This window comes from Protomyctophum parallelum (assembly GCF_964188405.1).
Source record: "Protomyctophum parallelum genome assembly, chromosome: 6".
NCBI lineage: Eukaryota > Metazoa > Chordata > Actinopteri > Myctophiformes > Myctophidae > Protomyctophum > Protomyctophum parallelum.
This window is the reverse complement of record NC_139701.1, coordinates 55163362-55185379: the sequence shown is the minus strand read 5'-3', so window position 1 is coordinate 55185379 and position 22018 is coordinate 55163362. Positions and strand designations below refer to the sequence as shown.

The 22018-nt window shown below is 44.2% G+C and overlaps 1 protein-coding gene across 2 annotated transcripts in view; it reads right to left on the bottom strand.

Moving 5' to 3' along the window:
• Positions 1–22018, bottom strand: part of bcar3 (BCAR3 adaptor protein, NSP family member) — an 81407-nt gene that overhangs the window by 30241 nt on the left and 29148 nt on the right. Inside the window, exon 4 of one of the 2 annotated variants that reach the window (XM_083767039.1) lies at positions 18463–18511. In XM_083767039.1, coding sequence (XP_083623165.1) covers positions 18463–18511 — 49 coding nt within the window. Of the gene's footprint in view, positions 1–8954; positions 9061–18462; positions 18512–22018 lie in introns of those variants that run through there. The other variant, XM_083767040.1, reaches the window with a different exon arrangement.

Sequence of the window (22018 nt, the reverse complement as noted above, 5' to 3'; positions counted from 1 at the left end):
GAGATAACAGGCCATGTTGATCAAAATAACATGTTTTCTAAGTTTTCTAATTGTGTAGACTTAAATTGACTTAAGTAATGCAGCTGTTTAACAATTATTCAACTCTTCAGTGTAAAATTGCCATGCGTCTCTCAACCATTCTGTCAAACTTCACAGTGCGTTAATCGCGCGTTAAAAAAATAGTGCCGTTAAAAGGATTGTGAGTTAACTAGTTAATGGTGCGTTAACTTTGACAGCCCTACTTTCTTTATATGAGTAATTGTCTTGTAATGTTCATTGTTGTTTTTTTGTATACCGGTATTTGTATTGTCATTAAATGACAATACAAAATCAATGTATTTATTGATTTTCCTTTCAATAAAATCAATAAATACATTGATTTAAAAAAGAAGAAAACGGCATCTTGCAGAATAAAGTTACATCAACTGAGATTGGTTAAAGTTTGAAATAAGCTATTTCTGACCATTGTAAGTACACTCTATATTGTAGCAAGACACACCAGCCTCACATGCTATTGATCTATTGATCAATAGCATGTTAAAGGTGTGCAGTTGGTAAACAAAGTTGCATAAATCACAGTTCAGCACAGGACAGAATCTAGATGTCTATGGCCTGGCTCACACCTTCACAACAGATTGTATAGCTGATGCATGAGACTTGTTGACTGTTGCAAGCTCGCAATTCATTTCCAATGGGAGTCACATGGTTTGACACAACATTTCTGTTGTATGAGCAGGGGGAGGGGGGGGGGGGGCAGTCGAAACACAGCCGAAAGACGTACAACACAAATGTTGTGCCAAACCATGTGACTTCCATTGGAAATGCATTGGGGCGGCCATGACACTTAACCCTTTGTTTACATCTAGCATCCAACAATGTTGTATGCTAGATGTGAAGGTGTGAGTGAGTGATGGAAGTCAGTTCATGATGTTTTGGGAAAAAAAGAGAGGAAAGAGAGGTGCTAGAATGAGAAAAAGACAGAGGCAGTCCTACACACATACACACACACACACACACACACACACACACACACACCCACACACACACACACACCCTACGGACAGAAAGACAGCCATCGGAACACAGTCAAATCCTTAGTGTTCATTTATCCATTCCGGATTTTACAGTAAACGGGAGTGAGAACGTCTCGTCTACTAGTCACTTCAGTAGAACGTTTGTTTGTTGTCATCCACGTATAACTTAAATTTGGATTATAAATAAGACGTCAGATGGAAAGACAGGCAGGCAGTTCTTTATTCATCTGCACTTGACCTGCAGGCCCTTTTGTGGCTTGTGAGACGGACCAGTAAATCTAGATGTCGATTTAACTGACGCCACTCATCTCATACACTCATCTTTTACTGGCAGAGCCCCCCGCCCACAGCCGCCCGGCACCCACCCACCCACCCACCCACCCACACACTCATCCATCTATCCGTTCATGCACAAAGGACCACATGCATTACAGTAATAACCCCCTATACTGCACTGTGCAGTAGTGGCTCTACAGTACGTCATCGCACAGGTTTCCCCCCCCCCCACCCCCACCGCCCCCCCAACACAGCAGTCAATATGAACGATCTCCCGTGCGGGCGGTCAGGTTGGGGGCGAGATGGTAGGGGCGGTGTAGGGGCGAATGTAAGGCATATTGAGTATAAGGGATGAAGGTGAATAAGAGAGATGGAAAAGAACAGGGTAATTTGATAGGTGACACTAAAAGGAAGTGAGATGATGATGATGCCGTGGGAGGGGAGAGGTGGATGAGTGACGGGGGTGGAGGTACAGTAGAGGGGTGGAGGTACAGTAGAGGGGTGGAGGTACAGTAGAGAACGGTGGAGGTACAGTAGAGAGGGGTGAAGGTACAGAAGGATGAGAGACGGAGAAGGAATGAGAGATGGAGAAGGGATGAGAGATGGAGAAGGAATGAGAGATGGAGAAGGATGAGAGATGGAGAAGGAATGAGAGATGGAGAAGGAATGAGAGATGGAGAAGGAATGAGAGACGGAGAAGAATGAGAGACGGAGAAGGAATGAGAGATGGAGAAGGATGAGAGATGGAGAAGAATGAGAGACGGAGAAGGAATGAGAGACGGAGAAGGAATGAGAGATGGAGAAGAATGAGAGACGGAGAAGGAATGAGAGACGGAGAAGGATGAGAGATGGAGAAGGAATGAGAGACGGAGAAGAATGAGAGACGGAGAAGGAATGAGAGATGGAGAAGGATGAGAGATGGAGAAGGAATGAGAGACGGAGAAGAATGAGAGACGGAGAAGGAATGAGAGATGGAGAAGGATGAGAGACGGAGAAGAATGAGAGACGGAGAAGGAATGAGAGACGGAGAAGGAATGAGAGATGGAGAAGAATGAGAGATGGAGAAGGAATGAGAGATGGAGAAGAATGAGAGACGGAGAAGGAATGAGAGATGGAGAAGGATGAGAGATGGAGAAGGAATGAGAGATGGAGAAGAATGAGAGACGGAGAAGGAATGAGAGATGGAGAAGGATGAGAGATGGAGAAGGAATGAGAGATGGAGAAGGATGAGAGATGGAGAAGGAATGAGAGATGGAGAAGGATGAGAGATGGAGAAGGAATGAGAGATGGAGAAGGATGAGAGATGGAGAAGGAATGAGAGATGGAGAAGGATGAGAGATGGAGAAGGAATGAGAGATGGAGAAGGATGAGAGATGGAGAAGGAATGAGAGATGGAGAAGGATGAGAGATGGAGAAGGAATGAGAGATGGAGAAGGATGAGAGATGGAGAAGGAATGAGAGATGGAGAAGGATGAGAGATGGAGAAGGATGAGAGATGGAGAAGGATGAGAGATGGAGAAGGATGAGAGATGGAGAAGGATGAGAGATGGAGAAGGATGAGAGATGGAGAAGGATGAGAGATGGAGAAGGATGAGAGATGGAGAAGGATGAGAGATGGAGAAGGATGAGAGATGGAGAAGGATGAGAGATGGAGAAGGATGAGAGATGGAGAAGGATGAGAGATGGAGAAGGATGAGAGATGGAGAAGGATGAGAGATGGAGAAGGATGAGAGATGGAGAAGGATGAGAGATGGAGAAGGATGAGAGATGGAGAAGGATGAGAGATGGAGGGTGAGAGAGGCAGAGAGGGGTGGAGAGATGGAGAGGGTGAGGATGATGGAGAGGGCGAGGATGATGGAGTGATAGAGGGATGGAGTGATAGAGTGATAGAGAGGGATAGAGATAGAGAGGCATTGAGGGACTGATGTGATGTTTATAGGCTGGTGTTTAATGAAATCCTGCCTGATGATGTCATCCTTAGAGGGCACCTGCGTTTTCCCTTACCTCCATCACCGTATATAAGCCTGCCGTGTGTGTGTGTGTGTGTGTGTGTGTGTGTGTGTGTGTGTGTGTGTGTGTGTGTGTGTGTGTGTGTGTGTGTGTGTGTGTGTGTGTGTGTGTGTGTGACTGTGTGTGTACACACACACACTGTATGTGTGTGCTTGCGTCGTGCGCATCTGGTCTGACTTTATAGCAACCTTTTCCTTTTCCATCTCCTGGTCTCTCTAGTGTTTATATAGTTCTTACTGTTCTCCTCTGCTGTTCTGTTGACGCACGCATACGTCATTGGTGCTTAACCCATTCTGACCTGAGATCAGATTCATACGAGGTTTCCGCCGGACACACACTGGTCTGATGAACCCATTCTGACCTGAGATCAGATTCTAAAAATGTCAGTCGCTCTTCGATTTAAAAAAAATAGCAGACCTACAAGCTCGTATCGCGCCACTCGGTGGCGCGATACGAGCTTGTAGATCTGCTATTTTTCAATAGCTAAAGCATAACATGATGCCGACACCAAAATGGGTGCCCGTTCAGAATGGGTTAAGCTTTGAACAAGAAGAGACAAGAACACCTCCAGAGACATGACGTTTGGACGGGGAATTATGGTCAGATATTATAGGTCGACGAGCATGCTGACGATACTGTACAGCTGTGATGATAATGGTACTAGTGATGACGATGATTATAACATATATATGGTATGATGAGATTCAAAGATGGCTCATGACTCCATGTTCCTCTCTCTCTCTGTCTCTCTCTCTCTCTCCTGTATTTTCCACTAGCATGATACAATCAAACTGAAACGCCTTTAGAAATAAACTGCACGGATGACGTAGGAACTGCCAAAAGCGGAAGGCATTGTTGAAATGGGTTTTATAGGTTATTGGATTTTTACAGAGCAATCTGCTAGCCTGCATTTCAAACCACCACGGGAGATGTCACATCCCTTCCACAGAAGAACCCATTTAGGCCATTGTGGTCCTATATATGTGACCAGATTTGACTGAGAGAGTGCCATCGTGCAAATTCCAGCTTTTCACCAGAGGAGAAAAACTTCTTTTTTTTCTTCTCCCAAAATGAGTTAATAGCACAGGCAGACTCTTCACATACTACAGCATCTCTGAAATACGTGTCAGAGCTGAACTCGACATGTATACATATGAAATAAATGCTTAAACATGTAGCTAGGTGTAACGTTAGAGACCACAGAAGACATGTAAATATGAAATAAATGCTTAAACATGTAGCTAGGTGTAATGTTAGAGACCACAGAAGTAAACCTTTCAAGCCTGTTTTCTCAACTCGCTGTTTCTCTGCAAGACATCACTCTATAAGCCATATCTCCAAAACGGGTGGGTCAAACTGAACAACCAAGCTATGATTCCCTGCTTTCATTATAACGTGAAAAAACGAAAATTCAAAAAAAATCCAATGGCAGTCAAATGTAGTCACATATGTGCTGTCCAACACGCCGCTGGCATGTGGGAACATGTGACTGATAAGTAATGAATAGAGGCCAGAACACTGCCTGAGGAGAAATGGGGCAAGCGTGCGAGAAACAGAAGCCCCTCTTCTTCCTTCATCCAAAATGAAAGTGAGTGGTTTTTAACCACTTGAGCTTGTAGAGAGAAATTTGACAAAGACATTTGGTGTAAACGGTACAAGAAAAGTGGTCTCCGAGTACAGTGGTATAACTCTAGTCCCGCTCCACTCCACACTGCTGGAGGGTTTAAGTGGTTAACCCATTCTGACCTGAGATCAGATTCTAAAGATGTCTTCTACGTCAGTCGTTCTTCGATTTTTCAAAAATAGCAGACCTACAAGCTCGTAGCGCGCCACTCGGTGGCGCGCTATGAGCTTGTAGATCTGCTATTTTTCAATAGCTAAAGCATAACATGATGCTAACACCAAAAGGGGTTCCCGCCCAGAATGGATTAATGTGAAAGCTCGCGCACCCAAAGGAAATGCTCTCGCTGTTTGCGGAAAGAGTGAGATAATCATCAAATCGTTACATGAAAGCCCATCAATATCATCATACAGTACATCACTAAAATAACAAGCTGTTTACGTGCCATTTCCTCTACTGTGTGCGTGTGCGTGCGTGTGCGTGTGCGCGTGCGCGCACTGTACATCATGAGATGATGAAAGAGGAAAATCATAACACTAAAAGGTCATATTTCGTCACCTCACCATATTATGGTTAAAGGACAATCCTTGTATTGCTTTGTCCGGTGGCTTTGATTGGTCAATGGCAAAGGATGGCTTGACACAGGAGCAGTGGACAGTAGGTATACAGTAGGTGTACAGTAGTGCCAGCCAATAGTAAGGGGACCTGTTGATCCATGTCATGTTGGTCTTTAATTGTAACGCTCCCACCTTTTCCTGTTTACATCCATGTGAGCAGAAAGCACTTAATGTCTCTGTGGGACTGACGGATCTAATGTTTACATCCATGTGAGCAGAAACCACTTCATGTGTGACTCTGTGGGACTAGACAGATCTAATTGCTCAATTTAGAACTCATCAACTACACCCATCAATACTATCACCAAGCTATTGAAGCGTTGCAAAGCCTGCACGCGCTCTATCCGCGTGTGTGTGTGTGTGTGTGTGTGTGTGTGTGTGTGTGTGTGTGTGTGTGTGTGTGTGTGTGTGTGTGTGTGTGTGTGTGTGTGTGTGTGTGTGTGTGTGTGTGTGTGTGTGTGTGTGTGTGTGCACATGCGTGGCAACAACTGAACTTGACCAACGGAAAGGCATCCACGGCTTAGTTCACGCCAGGAGCATGTGATCACAGTGTAAGAGTATAATAATTGTGCTGTAGGTTTTTTAATAGAAATGATAAATTATGTATTTTGTCGTTGTCAGGTGGAAACCGTGTCCAAAACTGTTACTTTAACCTGGATCCAACACAGTTCTTATTTAGTCAATAGCGCTTGTTCCGAGGCTTACAGATCTGCTACTTTTGAGCATGATTGAAAACACACATCCAGTTTCAGTGATATACAAATAAATGACAAATAAACCGGATAGAGATGTGCACACAGCAGACAGAGATCATGAATATGGCTCTAGATAACTGGAGAGCTCCCAGAGAGACAGATGGAGATGGAATATAGAATATAGAAGGTCACGGACAGAGAATGGAAGAACACTCCGAGAGATAGAGAGAGAGAGAGAGAGAGAGAGAGAGAGAGATTATTGATTACATATATAGTAATTAACTGTTTGAGGGACAAACTAGTTTTGCTCTTTATATGAACCTGTACACAAGATGTAACAAAGTGTGGACCTTGGACCTTCCTTTGTTTTCTTTAAGGAGAGGAAATTGGCGTTTAAACAAGCATTTACCGTACCATAACATAACCGTGTCAATGGTCAATGCACGTCATTGTCAATTCACAGCTTCAGCCATACGTATATACATACTGTGTGTGTGTGTGTGTGTGTGTGTGTGTGTGTGTGTGTGTGTGTGTGTGTGTGTGTGTGTGTGTGTGTGTGTGTGTGTGTGTGTGTGTGTGTGTGTGTGTGTGTGTGTGTGTGTGTGTGTGTGCGTGTGCGTGTGCGTGTGCGCTGAGGAACTCAACTCCTGAATATTGTTCAAATAGCCCAATAACAACTATGATATCTTTGTGAATGAATAAGCTCCGAGCTACTGTCCCTCCAGGCTATGGGAATATGATACATGTCTGCATGACGATGGAGCAGAACATAATGATATGTTATTATTATTATTCATTATTATAATGATATGTCTACAGTACGTACTTTTTTGTCTGAAAAGGGAGAAAGCACATAACCTGATCAGCCCATCCAATCTACTTACATTTCACCAATATCACAATTTAAGGAAAATAAACTATTAGGTATAGTTTATAGTTTATCATCCTCATCTCTCTGTATCATCTCTCTACCTCTCTTACTCAGTCTCTGTCTCTACTGTATGATTGCATCTCTATGTGTTTAAGTTGTAATTGTTATTGCAGGAAAGAAACCATATGCTGCTAATGCAATATAGTATATCATATCAGATGGCAAGTAGTAAACGCACTAAACACACACACGTATGTGCGCGCGCTATCAAATGCTGCTCTGTCTGTTGGACAGCCCGCTATAAAACTCTCTCACACACACACACACACACACACACACACACACACACACAGTCGCTCATTTATGAGTATGTCTGGGCACAACAATAAAAGCCCAGTGTCTGCAGCTCAACTCCGAGAGAGAGAGACAGACAGGCAGGACCAATGGACCATATTATACTACTACTTAACAGCTATACAATAGGATCAGTGCAACGCACCGTGCTTATTTTCCAGCATGTTCATCTATTTAAAGGCATTCTAGTGACCGTGTCAAAGAACTAGATTCAAGCCCCCCATGTGACCTTCATTACACCACATTATAGAAGAAGCTTCTGCAAAAAAAAAAGTAAACTTCTGACCCGTCGTCCCAGAACCAATAAACCACACACTATGGGAACAAAAACCATAGACACTAGGTTCTGAAACCTATGGACCATATCATAGACACTAGGTTCTGAAACCTATGGACCATATCATAGACACTAGGTTCTGAAACCTATGGACCATATCATAGACACTAGGTTCTGAAACCTATGGACCATATCATAGACACTAGGTTCTGAAACCTATGGACCCATATCATAGACACTAGGTTCTGAAACCTATGGACCATATCATAGACACTAGGTTCTGAAACCTATGGACCATATCATAGACACTAGGTTCTGAAACCTATGGACCATATCATAGACACTAGGTTCTGAAACCTATGGACCATATCATAGACACTAGGTTCTGAAACCTATGGACCATATCATAGACACTAGGTTCTGAAACCTATGGACCATATCATAGACACTAGGTTCTGAAACCTATGGACCATATCATAGACACTAGGTTCTGAAACCTATGGACCATATCATAGACACTAGGTTCTGAAACCTATGGACCATATCATAGACACTAGGTTCTGAAACCTATGGACCCATATCATAGACACTAGGTTCTGAAACCTATGGACCATATCATAGACACTAGGTTCTGAAACCTATGGACCATATCATAGACACTAGGTTCTGAAACCTATGGACCATATCATAGACACTAGGTTCTGAAACCTATGGACCATATCATAGACACTAGGTTCTGAAACCTATGGACCATATCATAGACACTAGGTTCTGAAACCTATGGACCATATCATAGACACTAGGTTCTGAAACCTATGGACCATATCATAGACACTAGGTTCTGAAACCTATGGACCATATCATAGACATTAGGTTCTGAAACCTATGGACCATATCATAGACATTAGGTTCTGAAACCTATGGACCATATCATAGACACTAGGTTCTGAAACCTGCAGCGGAAACATGCATCGCTGGGTTAAATTGGGGTTGTGCACAAATGCATGCACAGGAAACCCCCAGGCTCACTCGCACAGTTCTACACAATGCATACGTAATGTATGTCTAACCAAACACATGCACCCCTATATACAGTACCCCCCCCCCCCCCCCCCCCCCCAGCCAACTCTCTCTCTCTCTCCCTCTCCCTCTCTCTCTCTCTCTCTCTCTCTCTCTCTCTCTCTCTCTCTCTCTCTCACCTTTGCTGAGATGACAGAGTTCTTGTGGTAGAAGCAACAGAGGGCGGCGGTCAGGGTCTTGAGGTGACATCGGTCCGACATCGCGGCGATCACAGTATAATCCTGACCCCAGCGTGGTCTTTATTCTGTCCGGCTAACCCTACGAAGGTGGTCTCCAGTCATCCACCACCTGCTTTGACTTCATTTAATAACGCCAGGCATTGCTATATTCATTTGACTATACTGTTGGATATAGACAGTATAATGAACGGCTCAGTAATACTGATGTATTGTACACTACACACACACTAATGTAAACCAAGCAGGCACATGGCAGGTAACCAGATGCAGTTATGATCAAATGAAATAATAAACATGATGCTAGCCAATCAATCAATCAATCACGCAGTCAAAAATAGACCCAAGTCAAAGTGACTGAAAATGAACTAGGTTAAAGTCAGCCCGGCCGGCTAAAGTTAACTAAGCAAGCTCCTGGTAGGAGAATTCTGGACTGGAGCAACATCATGATCTCTCTCTCTCTCTCTCTCTCTCTCTCCTCCACACTAGAGTGGACGACCCAGCCCCCCCCCCCCCCCCCCATCACTCCTGTCCTGCCCACAGGCTCCATATATGGATGTGGGGAAGAACCCATGTGACCTGGACTCTGGCCAATGAAACGCTGAGGTGGGAGGGGTCTGCCGAGCGTGTCTTCCTATGACAGATGACTAACTGTACAGTAGGTACTGTAGATGACTGGCATGCTCACACACACACATGCACACACGCAGAGATTCCACTCCATTTGTTCTGAGTTGTACAGGTGTCACAGATTGTCTTGGGTTGTCAAAGTATACAGTCAGTCTGCTTTCCCAAGTGTCCGGTGTTTGTTTGTTTTTGTATGTACTGTACTGTAGTGTAGCATTGGCTACAGATGCTAATGAGTAAAGCAAAGTATTGCTGGCATATAAAACCTTGTCTTTTTCGTCAGAGCGTTGCGCGTGCGCGTGAACAGTAAAGAATCTAGAGTGCAGTTGATAAGTGGCAAAGTGTTTGTGTTGCCTAATGACAACTGACTGGGCAATTACTCCCACACACACTAATTTACTGCTTCAACTTTCCCACCAGTCTCTCTCTCTCTCTGTCACACACACACACACGCACACGCACACGCACACGCACGCACACACACACACGAAGGCTGGCACTCCAGTGCCACCTACAGTAGTTAGAGGAATACCCCGTCGCCACAGGAAGCGGAGCCACTAATTACAGCATGAGGTCCCCGAGGATCTGTGAAGGAAATACATCTCTAGAACATTCCCTGGAGAACCACAACACACACACACACACACACACACACACACACACACACACACACACACACACACACACACACACACACACACACACACACACACACACACACACACACACACACACACACACACACACACACACACACACACACACACACACACACACACACACACACACACACACACACACACACACACACACACACACACACACACACCACTGCCGCCCGCCACCACCACAGTGCCCTCAAATCACCAGCTAGGCTAAATGTCCACCTTAAAATACACGGTCTGTCAGTCGAGGAATGCTTTGGAAAAACAACGAGCAACAGAAAATGTCCTTCTGACCTCATGCTGGATGTTCTCTTCTACGTTGTTCTATTTCTATCTGTTGTTCCTGTCCGTCCCAATCCGCTGAGAAACAACACAGACGTCCATCTCACTGACTTCAGTTGCTGTCGGGCAGCAACTTCTGATGTCCATCCATATTATAGGCTTTTGTGGGGTTTTTTTCCTCATAAATTAACCCATTTTGGCCTGTCGAAATTTAAGTTTTCTGAAATACCTATGTTCCTATGTCAGCGGTGTTCAACATTTCATGTCAAGGACCCCCAGAATTATGTGTATTTGCCCGCCGACCCTAATTTATTTGAGTTAAAAACGTTCGCTCTGAAAGAATATATATATTAAAAGATTTGCGACACATTTTCACGACTTGTCAATAATAGCAGACCTACAAGCTCGTAGCGCGACACTCGGTGACGCGCTATGAGCTTGTAGATATGCTATTTTTCAAAGGCTAACGTATAACATAATGCTTAAAACACCATCAGGGGGTTCCCGTTCAGAATGGGTTAACGCCCTGCTTGATCGTACTACATCACACGAAAGCCTCAAAAGTAGCAGATCCGCAAAGCTCGAAGCTTTTGTAGATCTGCTACTTTGGAATTTGAACCTTGAAAAGTAACATTTCTTTCCACCTGACAAAGTCGATATACTGTAGCCTGTATGTACAGTATACATGTTATGCTCAGTAAATGGCCTGTGATCTCACAGAGACGGACACGTTGGCGTGGTGCAAGGTGACCACGATGTCAGAGTGAGTATTCTGGTCATAATTTTGTTCTCTAATGTGTCCAGTTCTAATACACTTAGCTACTGTACGCTGGACCACTGGGGTTACAGCAGGGGCATACTGTAGTTTCTCCAAAAAATGAATTGTTGCATTGTAGTGCTTGAACTTCAGTAAGGCTTGCATATCATTGCTGTGGGGAAGAAACCTTTTTTTCTTTTACAGTTTTGGAGAACTACGTTTCCCAACCGACAGCGACCATGTGTTGGAATTGCCGAATTCATGATTGTGATCATGAATCATTTGAGAATCTCTAGTATCTCCAGATAGAGTAATACAACATTACACCACTAGAGGGAGCCAGAGTGTTGCTCTAGTTTTTTCCATAAAATAGCACACCTGCTTGTCCACAGCATCAGCATCATTACAAAGCCTGTTGACAAAATGCTGTCATATATATATATATATATATATATATATATATATATATATATATATATACTGCAACAATATTCACAAAGTTGACCCCTGTCAGCTACTTAAGTTGACCCCTGTCAGCTACTTAAGGTTAAGTTACACTGTATATTGTTACAGTAGGCTATATTGTTTTTGTATTGTGGGAGCCGTTTTTCTCAGCACTAAAGTCTTAATCTTTCCTAGAGTGTGTGTGTGTGTGCCAGGTCAGTGTGTAGTCAGACCACACACATGCACTGCACACAATTCACTGTAGCCTATATGGTGCGAGCGCGCGCACGCACGCACGCACAGAGCATCATTGTTCCGTAAAGCTGTCTCATGAGGTTTGAGCAGCTTACTGTCAGATAGAGGAGGTTGTGGTGAGGGGGGGATTCCACAGGGCTATGGTTCCAGACCTACACATACTTCCACCTATACTGCACACTGAGGCTTAAGGTCTATAAACTGCTATATAAACCAGTGATTATAGTTGAATAACCTCTTGAACCCCAGCCAGCCAGCCGTGCTTATTCTGGGGGAAACATTCTCCAAAAGTAGCATAGATTTATACAAGCTCAAAGCGCGTTGTAGCGCGCACGTTTTGAGCTTGTAGATCTATGCTATTGTGGTGAAAACATTTGAAAGACGGGAAGGTTACAGTTCAGTTGTAACTCAGGTCTGAGTTACAGGTAAGAAAAGAGGGTTTAAGTGGTTAATTAGAAGCTTTTCTACCCTTACACAGAAACATCCTCATTTGCTCACGGCCCAATAAACATGGGTCCGTCCCGACCCAGTGTTTGGGGGTCGGCGGGAAGTGGCCCATTCCTTCATCCCCTCTACAACCAAACATCTCTTCTCTGAAAATAGCAGATCTACAAGGTCACAGCGAGGTGTCGTGTTGTGTGCGCGTGACGCTGTTGTTCAACTTGTAGATTCGAGGTATTACTAAGCCCGTCTGCTTGTCTTCGTCTCGGTCTTCCAATATGGTTCTATGGTTCCCGACGTGAGACCGAGTCAGAAATATATTCATATTATGAATATGAATCATCATTCTAACACTTCAAATACTGGTAAAAAAAATATTTTCACAAATTTCTGAAACTTTCTGAAAATGTATACTTTGTAATTTGTGGCTCTTCAGTATTTATTGGAGTATTATGTTCTAGTCGGTATAACCATTCTGTTACGAGAACCCGTTTTGGTGTTTTAACTAAGCATCATGTTATACTTTAGCTATTGAAAAATAGCAGATCTACAAGCTCATAGCGCGCCACCGAGTGGCGCGCTACGAGCTTGTAGGTCTGCTATTTTTGAAAAACCGTGAAAATGTGGTGCAAATCTTTGAATATAATATTCTTTCAGAAGACTTTTTATTTATTTTGACGTCAGGCCTATAAATGGTATATCACGCTGATAGAGAGGCTGGACTATCGGGGTCGCCGGTTTGACCCTCGGTCGAAGTGCCCCTGAGCAAGACAATTAACCCTTAACCTGCCCTCATCTGAGCAGCCAGCTGCTGGGTGAAGGCAGAAAAGTATTTCCCCCCTCCCCCTCCTCCTCCGACCCCGGGGTCCTTTCCTTTCCTGGCCCCTTTTACGTTAAGTGTTTTATAAGCAATCTTAAGGGTGCTTTTCTACCAAAGATAAAATACCAAAAGGGCAAAAAAAAAAAGCACTCCCTTTGATTGCAGTCTTTGATTTAATCTTTTTTAAGTAACAGTCCAAAAAACACAAAACCTTGGCCTTGCGCCTTTCCTCGGCGCGAGACGCATGCTCTGAGTACAGAGAGAGGCCAGAAAGGTGTACAGTATACTGCATGTGACGTACAGTGAGTACAGAGCGAGGCCAACAAGGAGTGTACTTAATATATAAATATATATAGATAAACGACAATAAAAAAGGATAATGTAATTTGTGCTCTCTGAGTTTCAATACGTTCAGCATGATCGTTGTTGGCTGGGGCAGAAACCTTGTATCTCCGTATTTCAACGTTTTATTTGTTTGTTTGTCGTGAATTAAAAGTAGTGAAGATGGCTATTTTCAGATATTAGCAGATCTACAAGCTCATAGCGCGCCACCGAGTGGCGTGCTACGAGCTTGTAGGTCTGCTAATCTTTTTTTAATCGAAGAACGACTGACATAGAAACATAGCTTTTTCAGAAAACTGTCATTTTCAAACAGACAGATCTCAGGTCAAAAAGGGTTAAAATGTTTTTTTTTAATGACAATAAAAAAGGAATAGGTTTGGACGTCACGGTTTCAACCTGACAGCAGTGATATACTACAGTATACTGTACTTTGTTCCCTATATAGTTTCCTTTCATCAATAATCCCTTTCCCTTTCCCTTCTCTCCTTTCCTCTCTGCCTCTCTCCTACGTACATACATCTCTCCTTCCACATCCATCCATCTCTCTCTCCCTCTCTCTCTCCCTCTCCCTCTCCCTCTCCCTCTCCCTCTCCCTCTCCCTCTCCCTCTCCCTCTCCCTCTCTCTCTCTGTTATGTTCTCTCTTCCATCACTTAGCTCATGTGTTTGGATGCTGTCACCTTGGTGTGAAGAACAAACCTCGGCCTTCCCACGAGAGCACACATAATCAAGCACACACACACACACACACACACCACACACACACACACACACACACACGTGCAAAAATACACAAACGACACCTGGATCTCTGGTCAAATGTGGTTAGTCCGTAAATGTCAAGTGTGTGTGTGTGTGTGTGTGTGTGTGTGTGTGTGTGTGTGTGTGTGTGTGTGTGTGTGTGTGTGTGTGTGTGTGTGTGTGTGTGTGTGTGTGTGTGTGTGTGTGTGTGTGTGTGTGTGTGTGTGTGTTGAGTGAATATATGGGGGCTATTCCACACAGGTTATATAATGCGTGTGAAATTGTAGCTGTCATCTCTGGCCCTCCAGGTGTGTTTGCGTTTCCACTGTCCACATACACACACACACACACACACACACACACACACACACACACACACACACACACACACACACACACACACACACACACACACACACACACACACACACACTCCCATGCGCGCACATACACAGTGTCGTAGACCTCAATGTATTTTATCGTGTCATATCCTGTGTGGTCAGGGTCAAGGTGGGGTGTGTGTGTGTGTGTGTGTGTGTGTGTGTGTGTGTGTGTGTGTGTGTGTGTGTGTGTGTGTGTGCACGGAATGTGATGATTTGATTGGCTGGTGCATAATGATAAGAGGGCCCCTCACTTCACACGAGTGTGATTTTATTTGGTACTTCAAGTACATTTTGATACAAATACTTTTGTACTCTTAACTCAAGTACATTTTGAATTCCGGACATTCACTCATAACAGAGTATTTCTATAATGCTTTCAATGCAGTATTGATACTTTTACTTGAGAGAGAAACGCGAGTACTTTTTCCACCATGCACTCATGGTCTTCCTCTCTGACCCAGGGCAAACAAGCTGGGACCCAGGTGGTAGGTGTGTGTGTGTGTGTGTGTGTGTGTGTGTGTGTGTGTGTGTGTGTGTGTGTGTGTGTGTGTGTGTGTGTGTGTGTGTGTGTGTGTGTGTGTGTGTGTGTGTGTGTGTGTGTGTGTGTGTGTGTGTGTGTGTGTGTGTGTGTGTGTGTGTGTGTGTATGCGTGTGCGTGCGTGCATGCGTGCATGAGATTTAGTGTGACAGCCATTGCACAGCATAGCAGACAACGTGATTTATGACATATTAGGCGTGGACGCCCAGGGGCTGTATCAGATTACCGTAGCCTCGTACAGGAGTTCAGGGTGACGGATGCTCATTATGGAGGCTACTGTACGTGGTGTTTTCAGATGGATGTGACTTCATATTCCTACATTAACGCATTCTGACCTGAGATCAGATTCATACGAGGTTTCCACTGGACATGCACACTGGTCTGATTAACCCAGTCTGACCCGAGATCAGATTCTAAAAATGTCAGTCGCTCTTCAATTTTTCAAAAATAGCAGACCTACAAGCTCGTAGCGCGCCACTCGGTGGCGCACTATGAGCTTGTAGATCTGCAATTTTTTCAACAGCTAAAGCATGACATGATGCCGACACCAAAATGGGTTCCCGTTCAGAATGGGTTAATTCAGTTACATTGGGGATACTGTATACGTGGTGTTTTTAGACGGATGTGACGTCATATTCCTACATTAATTCAGTTACATTGGGGATACTGTATGTTTGTTTTCATATAGATGTGACTTCATATTCCTACATTAATTTCACTTACATTTCTGAGATTTATTTCACTTGTTCAACGTGAGGTGGAGGGTTGAACGATCACATTAGTTCTCTCTATAGTGTAACCGCGTCGATTTTCACTCATAACGTTAACAAATAACAATGCAAAAATATTGCCGCCTATAGAAAACAAACACCCGTGACCCTGACCCTAATAATAATAATAATAATAATAATAATACCAGGGAATCTGTCCCACATGTTCTGGTCTTGCCCCAAATTGATACCATTCTGGAAATCTTTCTTTGACATAATTTCTGAAGTAAGTAAATGCAAATTGCAATTTTTGGAATCCCGGAGGAGGATGTAGTTTTACCCAGAAAGCAACTTAATGTTATTGCCTTCGCCTCATTAATCGCCCGCAGGAGGATACTTTTACAGTGGAAGGCTGAGTCCCCTCCCTCGGCTAAATCATGGTTGATTGATGTCATGTCCTTTCTGGATCAAATAATTCGAGGGTCCTCTGACAAATTTTACAACCTATTGGCAACCTTTAATATCGTATGTGAGCAGTTTAGAATCACTTTCACCTGACTGAAGACACATGGTGTTGGTGTGCGGATCTCTACCTGGTGCAATATATATAGCATAATATGTCGGAAATCATTACACATGAGAGTCGAGAAATGAGCCAATTAAGCGCTTTATCTCTTTATATGTATATATATATATAGTTTTTTTTCTTTTTTTTTGTATATATATATATACGGTATATATATATATTATATATAATTATTTTTATTTAATATTACTTTGTTTTATTTTTATTTACCTGTTTGTATTATTGTTAATCTTACCCCCCATTGAAGTTGTTTATTAACCATAACCATGTGATCCCTTTCTTTGTCTCTTAGTATCTTACTGTATCTACCCATTGGTTTTATACCTGTATATACTGTATGTTGTGTGTATTGCTTTGTACTCAAATTATTGTTTTTTATATACCTGTGTTTGTATGTCTGGCCTCGTGGGGAAAGATGGTGGGTGGGTGGGGAGGACTGGGAAGGGAGTTGTGGGAGAAATTCTTTCCGTGAAAACTGCATATGATGTCAAACTCTTTGAATATAATTTACTTTAAAAAAAAAGAAATAATAATAATAAGTGAAAATGAAACTGAAACTGGAAATGTTTAAGCAATTAATACTAAGCTGAAACTAAAATCACACTCTTGTGAAGTGAGGGGCAATCTTATCATTGTACATCATCATACATCATCTCAGTCCGGCCAGTCAGAATTTGAGTCCTCGCCTTCACGTTCAATGTTTGTGTTACTAGTACGTATAATGTTTGTGTTTACACAATCACTTAAATTGTCCATTCATTGTCATCAATGGCATTTAATGTTTGTGTTAGGACAAAGTTTGTGTTTTGTACTATCACTGTACGGTACTGGCACACCCAAAATCATCATATATATATATATAGTTAATGTGTGTGTGTTTGTTGCGCACAGGTTTCTTTTGCGGCTTTCGCCTTTATTTAATATTTTTTATAGAGGGACAGACGGTAGGCTGACAGGATAATGGGGGAGAGAGATGGGGGGCGGGGCGGGGGGTGACATGCAGTAAAGGCCGTCGGGATCGGGAGCCGCGGCACACTGCCAGACTCGGACTACCAGCCAAGGTGCCTGGACCGCTGAGCCACGGCCCAGGCCAGATGGTGAAAAACAACCATGCTGTTTTCGTGCTCAGACCCAGACAGCCAGCCAGCCACACACATAGCTCCGTAAGGGACCACTCAAAAATCCACAGTTGAATCAAACTGAAACTAAATAACCCACAGTTGAATCCCCACAGGTTAATCAAACTGAAACTACAAAACCCACAGGTGAATCAAACTGAAACTACAAAACCCACAGGTTGAATCAAACTGAAACTACAAAACCCACAGGTGAATCAAACTGAAACTACAAAACCCACAGGTGAATCAAACTGAAACTACAAAACCCACAGGTGAATCAAACTGAAACTACAAAACCCACAGGTGAATCAAACTGAAACTACAAAACCCACAGGTGAATCAAACTGAAACTACAAAACCCACAGGTGAATCAAACTGAAACTACAAAACCCACAGGTGAATCAAACAAAGTAAACTGAATTAAAAACCAAGCGAATGGGGGAAAAAAAATATATAAAAATGTAACCTTGACATGACATGCATATCCAGAGTACAGTATGAGGCAAAATAGCTAAATGATAATCCCAATCATTCTGATGGATTGTGAGGGAATGGAGATGGAGGAGTGCAGTGGTGGTGAACGTGTGAGCTGGTTCTGTATCAGATATTAACACAGGTCTGTCTCGCATGGTTGTATTATTAGTAAAATAAGATGAGATCCTCAGACAGAGGGAAATGCAAGGTGTCAAAGCAGCAACAGCAACAAGGTAGAAACACCGTAGGATAGCGGTAAATTGTTCCTACCTTGACATAGTCCACTGTGGTGTCCAGACCGGCTGGACTGGCTGGCTCTCTGGGGAAGACAGAGAGAGACATGGCCCGGTTCAGTGAACACATGGTTCTGCTGGGCATTCAAAAAACCAAACCGCTGCTCAGAATGGATCCTTTGGACTATAAGATGTGACGCTGATCCTTTGGCTGCTGCCAACAGTACACGCACAAATGGCTCTGCTTCTAAAGAATGTTGTGTGGTCTACTGGTCCTGCTCGCATGCATGCGTCCTCACAGGGTCCAATTAAGACCCTAGTGACTCCTTGACTGGTACCGACACAGGTTCATTATTGGCACTCCACTTTCTGAACAGAACCTGTCCCAAAACGAGTGTAAAGCCTAAATCCAGTTGCCAGGAATTCTATGCTAATTCTCCTACAGTTCCGCAGGCTCCAAGCTTCAGATAGTTTGCTGGTGTCACCACCGGGTGTCTATAAGCTAAATGTGATGCTAAATGCTACTATAAGAAGACTTGAGTTAAGTAGTAGGTCCCATGCAGCAGTGTGTCAGTGTCCCCATGAGAGAGAGAGAGAGAGAGAGAGAGAGAGAGAGAGAGAGAGGGATCCAGGCAGGTTTTGGCTGCAAGAAGGAACACACAGAACTGCTGCTTTCCCACTGAACTGAGGGTGTACTGAACTGCCATGGGATCTCTCTCTCTCTCTCTCTCTCTCTCTCTCTCTCTCTCTCTCTCTCTCTCTCTCTCTCTTTGCTTCTCACAAGTTCTTTCCTCCCTCTCAGTTAGTGGTTAACATGTTCACTCACTGCACTGGCCGCCCTCCCTTCCTCCCTCTCTGTGTCTCTCTCTCTCTCTCTCTCTCTCTCTCCCTCCTCCGCTCCCCCCCATCCCTCCCCTCCCCCGCCATAACACACATCGCAGCCACATGCCTGCCCTTCTGAGCCCACTGACAAATTCACAGAGAGGTCAGAGTACACACACGCACGCACGCACACACACACACACGCACACGCACACACGCTCGCTCACGCATAGACACACAGAACTTTTATTTCTGTAGTCTTTAAATACATTCAGTTCCAGAGCATATTGTTCGTATTCTCTGTCTCTTTTCCATACTATCGTCTGCGTCTCCTATTCTTACACACACACACACACACACACACACACACACACTCTGTCATTTAAGGGCTGGGACAACATTTTTGAGGCATCGCACATTGTGGCAGGATTGCCAACTCCTTTTTTGACCGGCAGAATTCAGAGCTTTCACTGTAAAAATCTTGAGCGTTAATTCAACTCTTGTGTTCAAATTTGTATGCCGCCTTATACACTCTCAGAACAAAGGGGTTGAATTAACACTTAGAAAAGCCTCTGAATGGGTATGGTGGCTTCATTGTGTGGTGTTGTATGTAGTTTTTATGGCTAATTCAGTCTTTCTCGTCCGCAGGAGGCTTTTACAACCACGGACTGAATGAGAGATAGTTAGCTACAAAAAGCCTCACAAGTGAGGGGATGGTGGTAAAAAGTACTCAAGTGTTTTACTTTAAGTAAAAGTATCAATACTGCAATGTAGAAATACTCACGTAAGTAAAAGTACGGAATTCAAAATATACCTAAAGTACCAAAAGTAAAAAGTATACCATTATGCAGAATATCCCATTTAACAGGGTTTAGGATATCAACAATTGTGAGCTTGTAGATCGGCTATTTTCAAAGACTGAAGTGGTTAATGTATGTTTTGTAATAATAATAATAATAATGATAAAAATCTATAGTAAGTAAATGGTAACTAAAGTTTTCAAGTTTCATCTCCGCTTGCCTCTGAGATGTATAGGGTAGTAGAAGTAAAAGTATTATAGTATATATAGTAAATCGGAAACACACCAGTAAAGTAAAAAGTAAAAAGAAATCCTCAAAATTGCACTTAAGTCGCCTACAACACAACAGTACTTGAGTAAAATGTACTTAGTTACTTTACACCACTGGCTACAAACAACCCCCCCCCCCACAAGTGAAAGGGTGTGTGTGTGTGTGTGTGTGTGTGTGTGTGTGTGTGTGTGTGTGTGTGTGTGTGTGTGTGTGTGTGTGTGTGTGTGTGTGTGTGTGTGTGTGTGTGTGTGTGTGTGTGTGTGTGCGCGTTCCCACGGGAACGTGTACACACAAAAAAACCCCAAAGAAAATGTGTTTAGCTCTAGTAAAAAACCCCCGCTAGTTTTAATATGGTCCCTCGCAGTAATGACTGGGATTTAGTTATGGAGTTATGTAACAGTACAGGAGCCTCCATTCATAGTAACAATGCACTCACTAATCATAGGAAGGAGGAACGGGGGGGGGGGGGGGGGAGCACCACCATGTCCCTCGCTAACGGCCCTCTGCAGCACACACAGTTCTAATGCAGATTTATGTTTGCAGTAATTATGGCGAGGAACATCTCCTGTTTACTCTGCAAAGCCCCCCCCCCCACCCCCCCACCGATGGAGGATGTTTGTCCTCCCTGCACCGAAATGTGAAGATCTGTGTATTTGCATTGCTATGCTATCCCACTTTGTGTCTATACTCTATATACAGATCTGTTAAATTAAACCAACATCCTCTGCTGTGGGTTTGGGTTATCTTTTTCTTTTTTTTTAGAACAACTAACACGGTGACATCATCGTCATCTACACTAGTACGTGACGTCGTCGTCGCCTCAGATCACCTCCGTTGGAAGGAGAAAGGGCCTCCTAGGGCGACCCGTAGCTGAGTACAGAGGGCCTCCTAGGGCGACCTGTAGCTGAGTACAGAGGGCCTCCTAGGGCGACCCGTAGCTGAGTACAGAGGGCCTCCTAGGGCGACCCGTAGCTGAGTAGCTGAATACAGAGGGCCTCCTAGGGCGACCCGTAGCTGAGTAGCCGAATACAGAGGGCCTCCTAGGGCGACCCGTAGCTGAGTAGCTGAATACAGAGGGCCTCCTAGGGCGACCCGTAGCTGAGTAGCCGAATACAGAGGGCCTCCTAGGGCGACCCGTAGCTGAGTAGCTGAGTACAGAGGGCCTCCTAGGGCGACCCGTAGCTGAGTAGCTGAGTACAGAGGGCCTCCTAGGGCGACCCGTAGCTGAGTAGCTGAATACAGAGGGCCTCCTAGGGCGACCCGTAGCTGAGTAGATGAGTACAGAGGGCCTCCTAGGGCGACCCGTAGCTGAGTAGCTGAATACAGAGGGCCTCCTAGGGCGACCCGTAGCTGAGTAGCCGAATACAGAGGGCCTCCTAGGGCGACCCGTAGCTGAGTAGCCGAATACAGAGGGCCTCCTAGGGCGACCCGTAGCTGAGTAGCTGAGTACAGAGGGCCTCCTAGGGCGACCCGTAGCTGAGTAGCTGAGTACAGAGGGCCTCCTAGGGCGACCCGTAGCTGAGTAGCTGAATACAGAGGGCCTCCTAGGGCGACCCGTAGCTGAGTAGATGAGTACAGAGGGCCTCTATAGGGCGACCCGTAGCTGAGTAGCTGAATACAGAGGGCCTCCTAGGGCGACCCGTAGCTGAGTAGCTGAATACAGAGGGCCTCCTAGGGCGACCCGTAGCTGAGTAGCTGAGT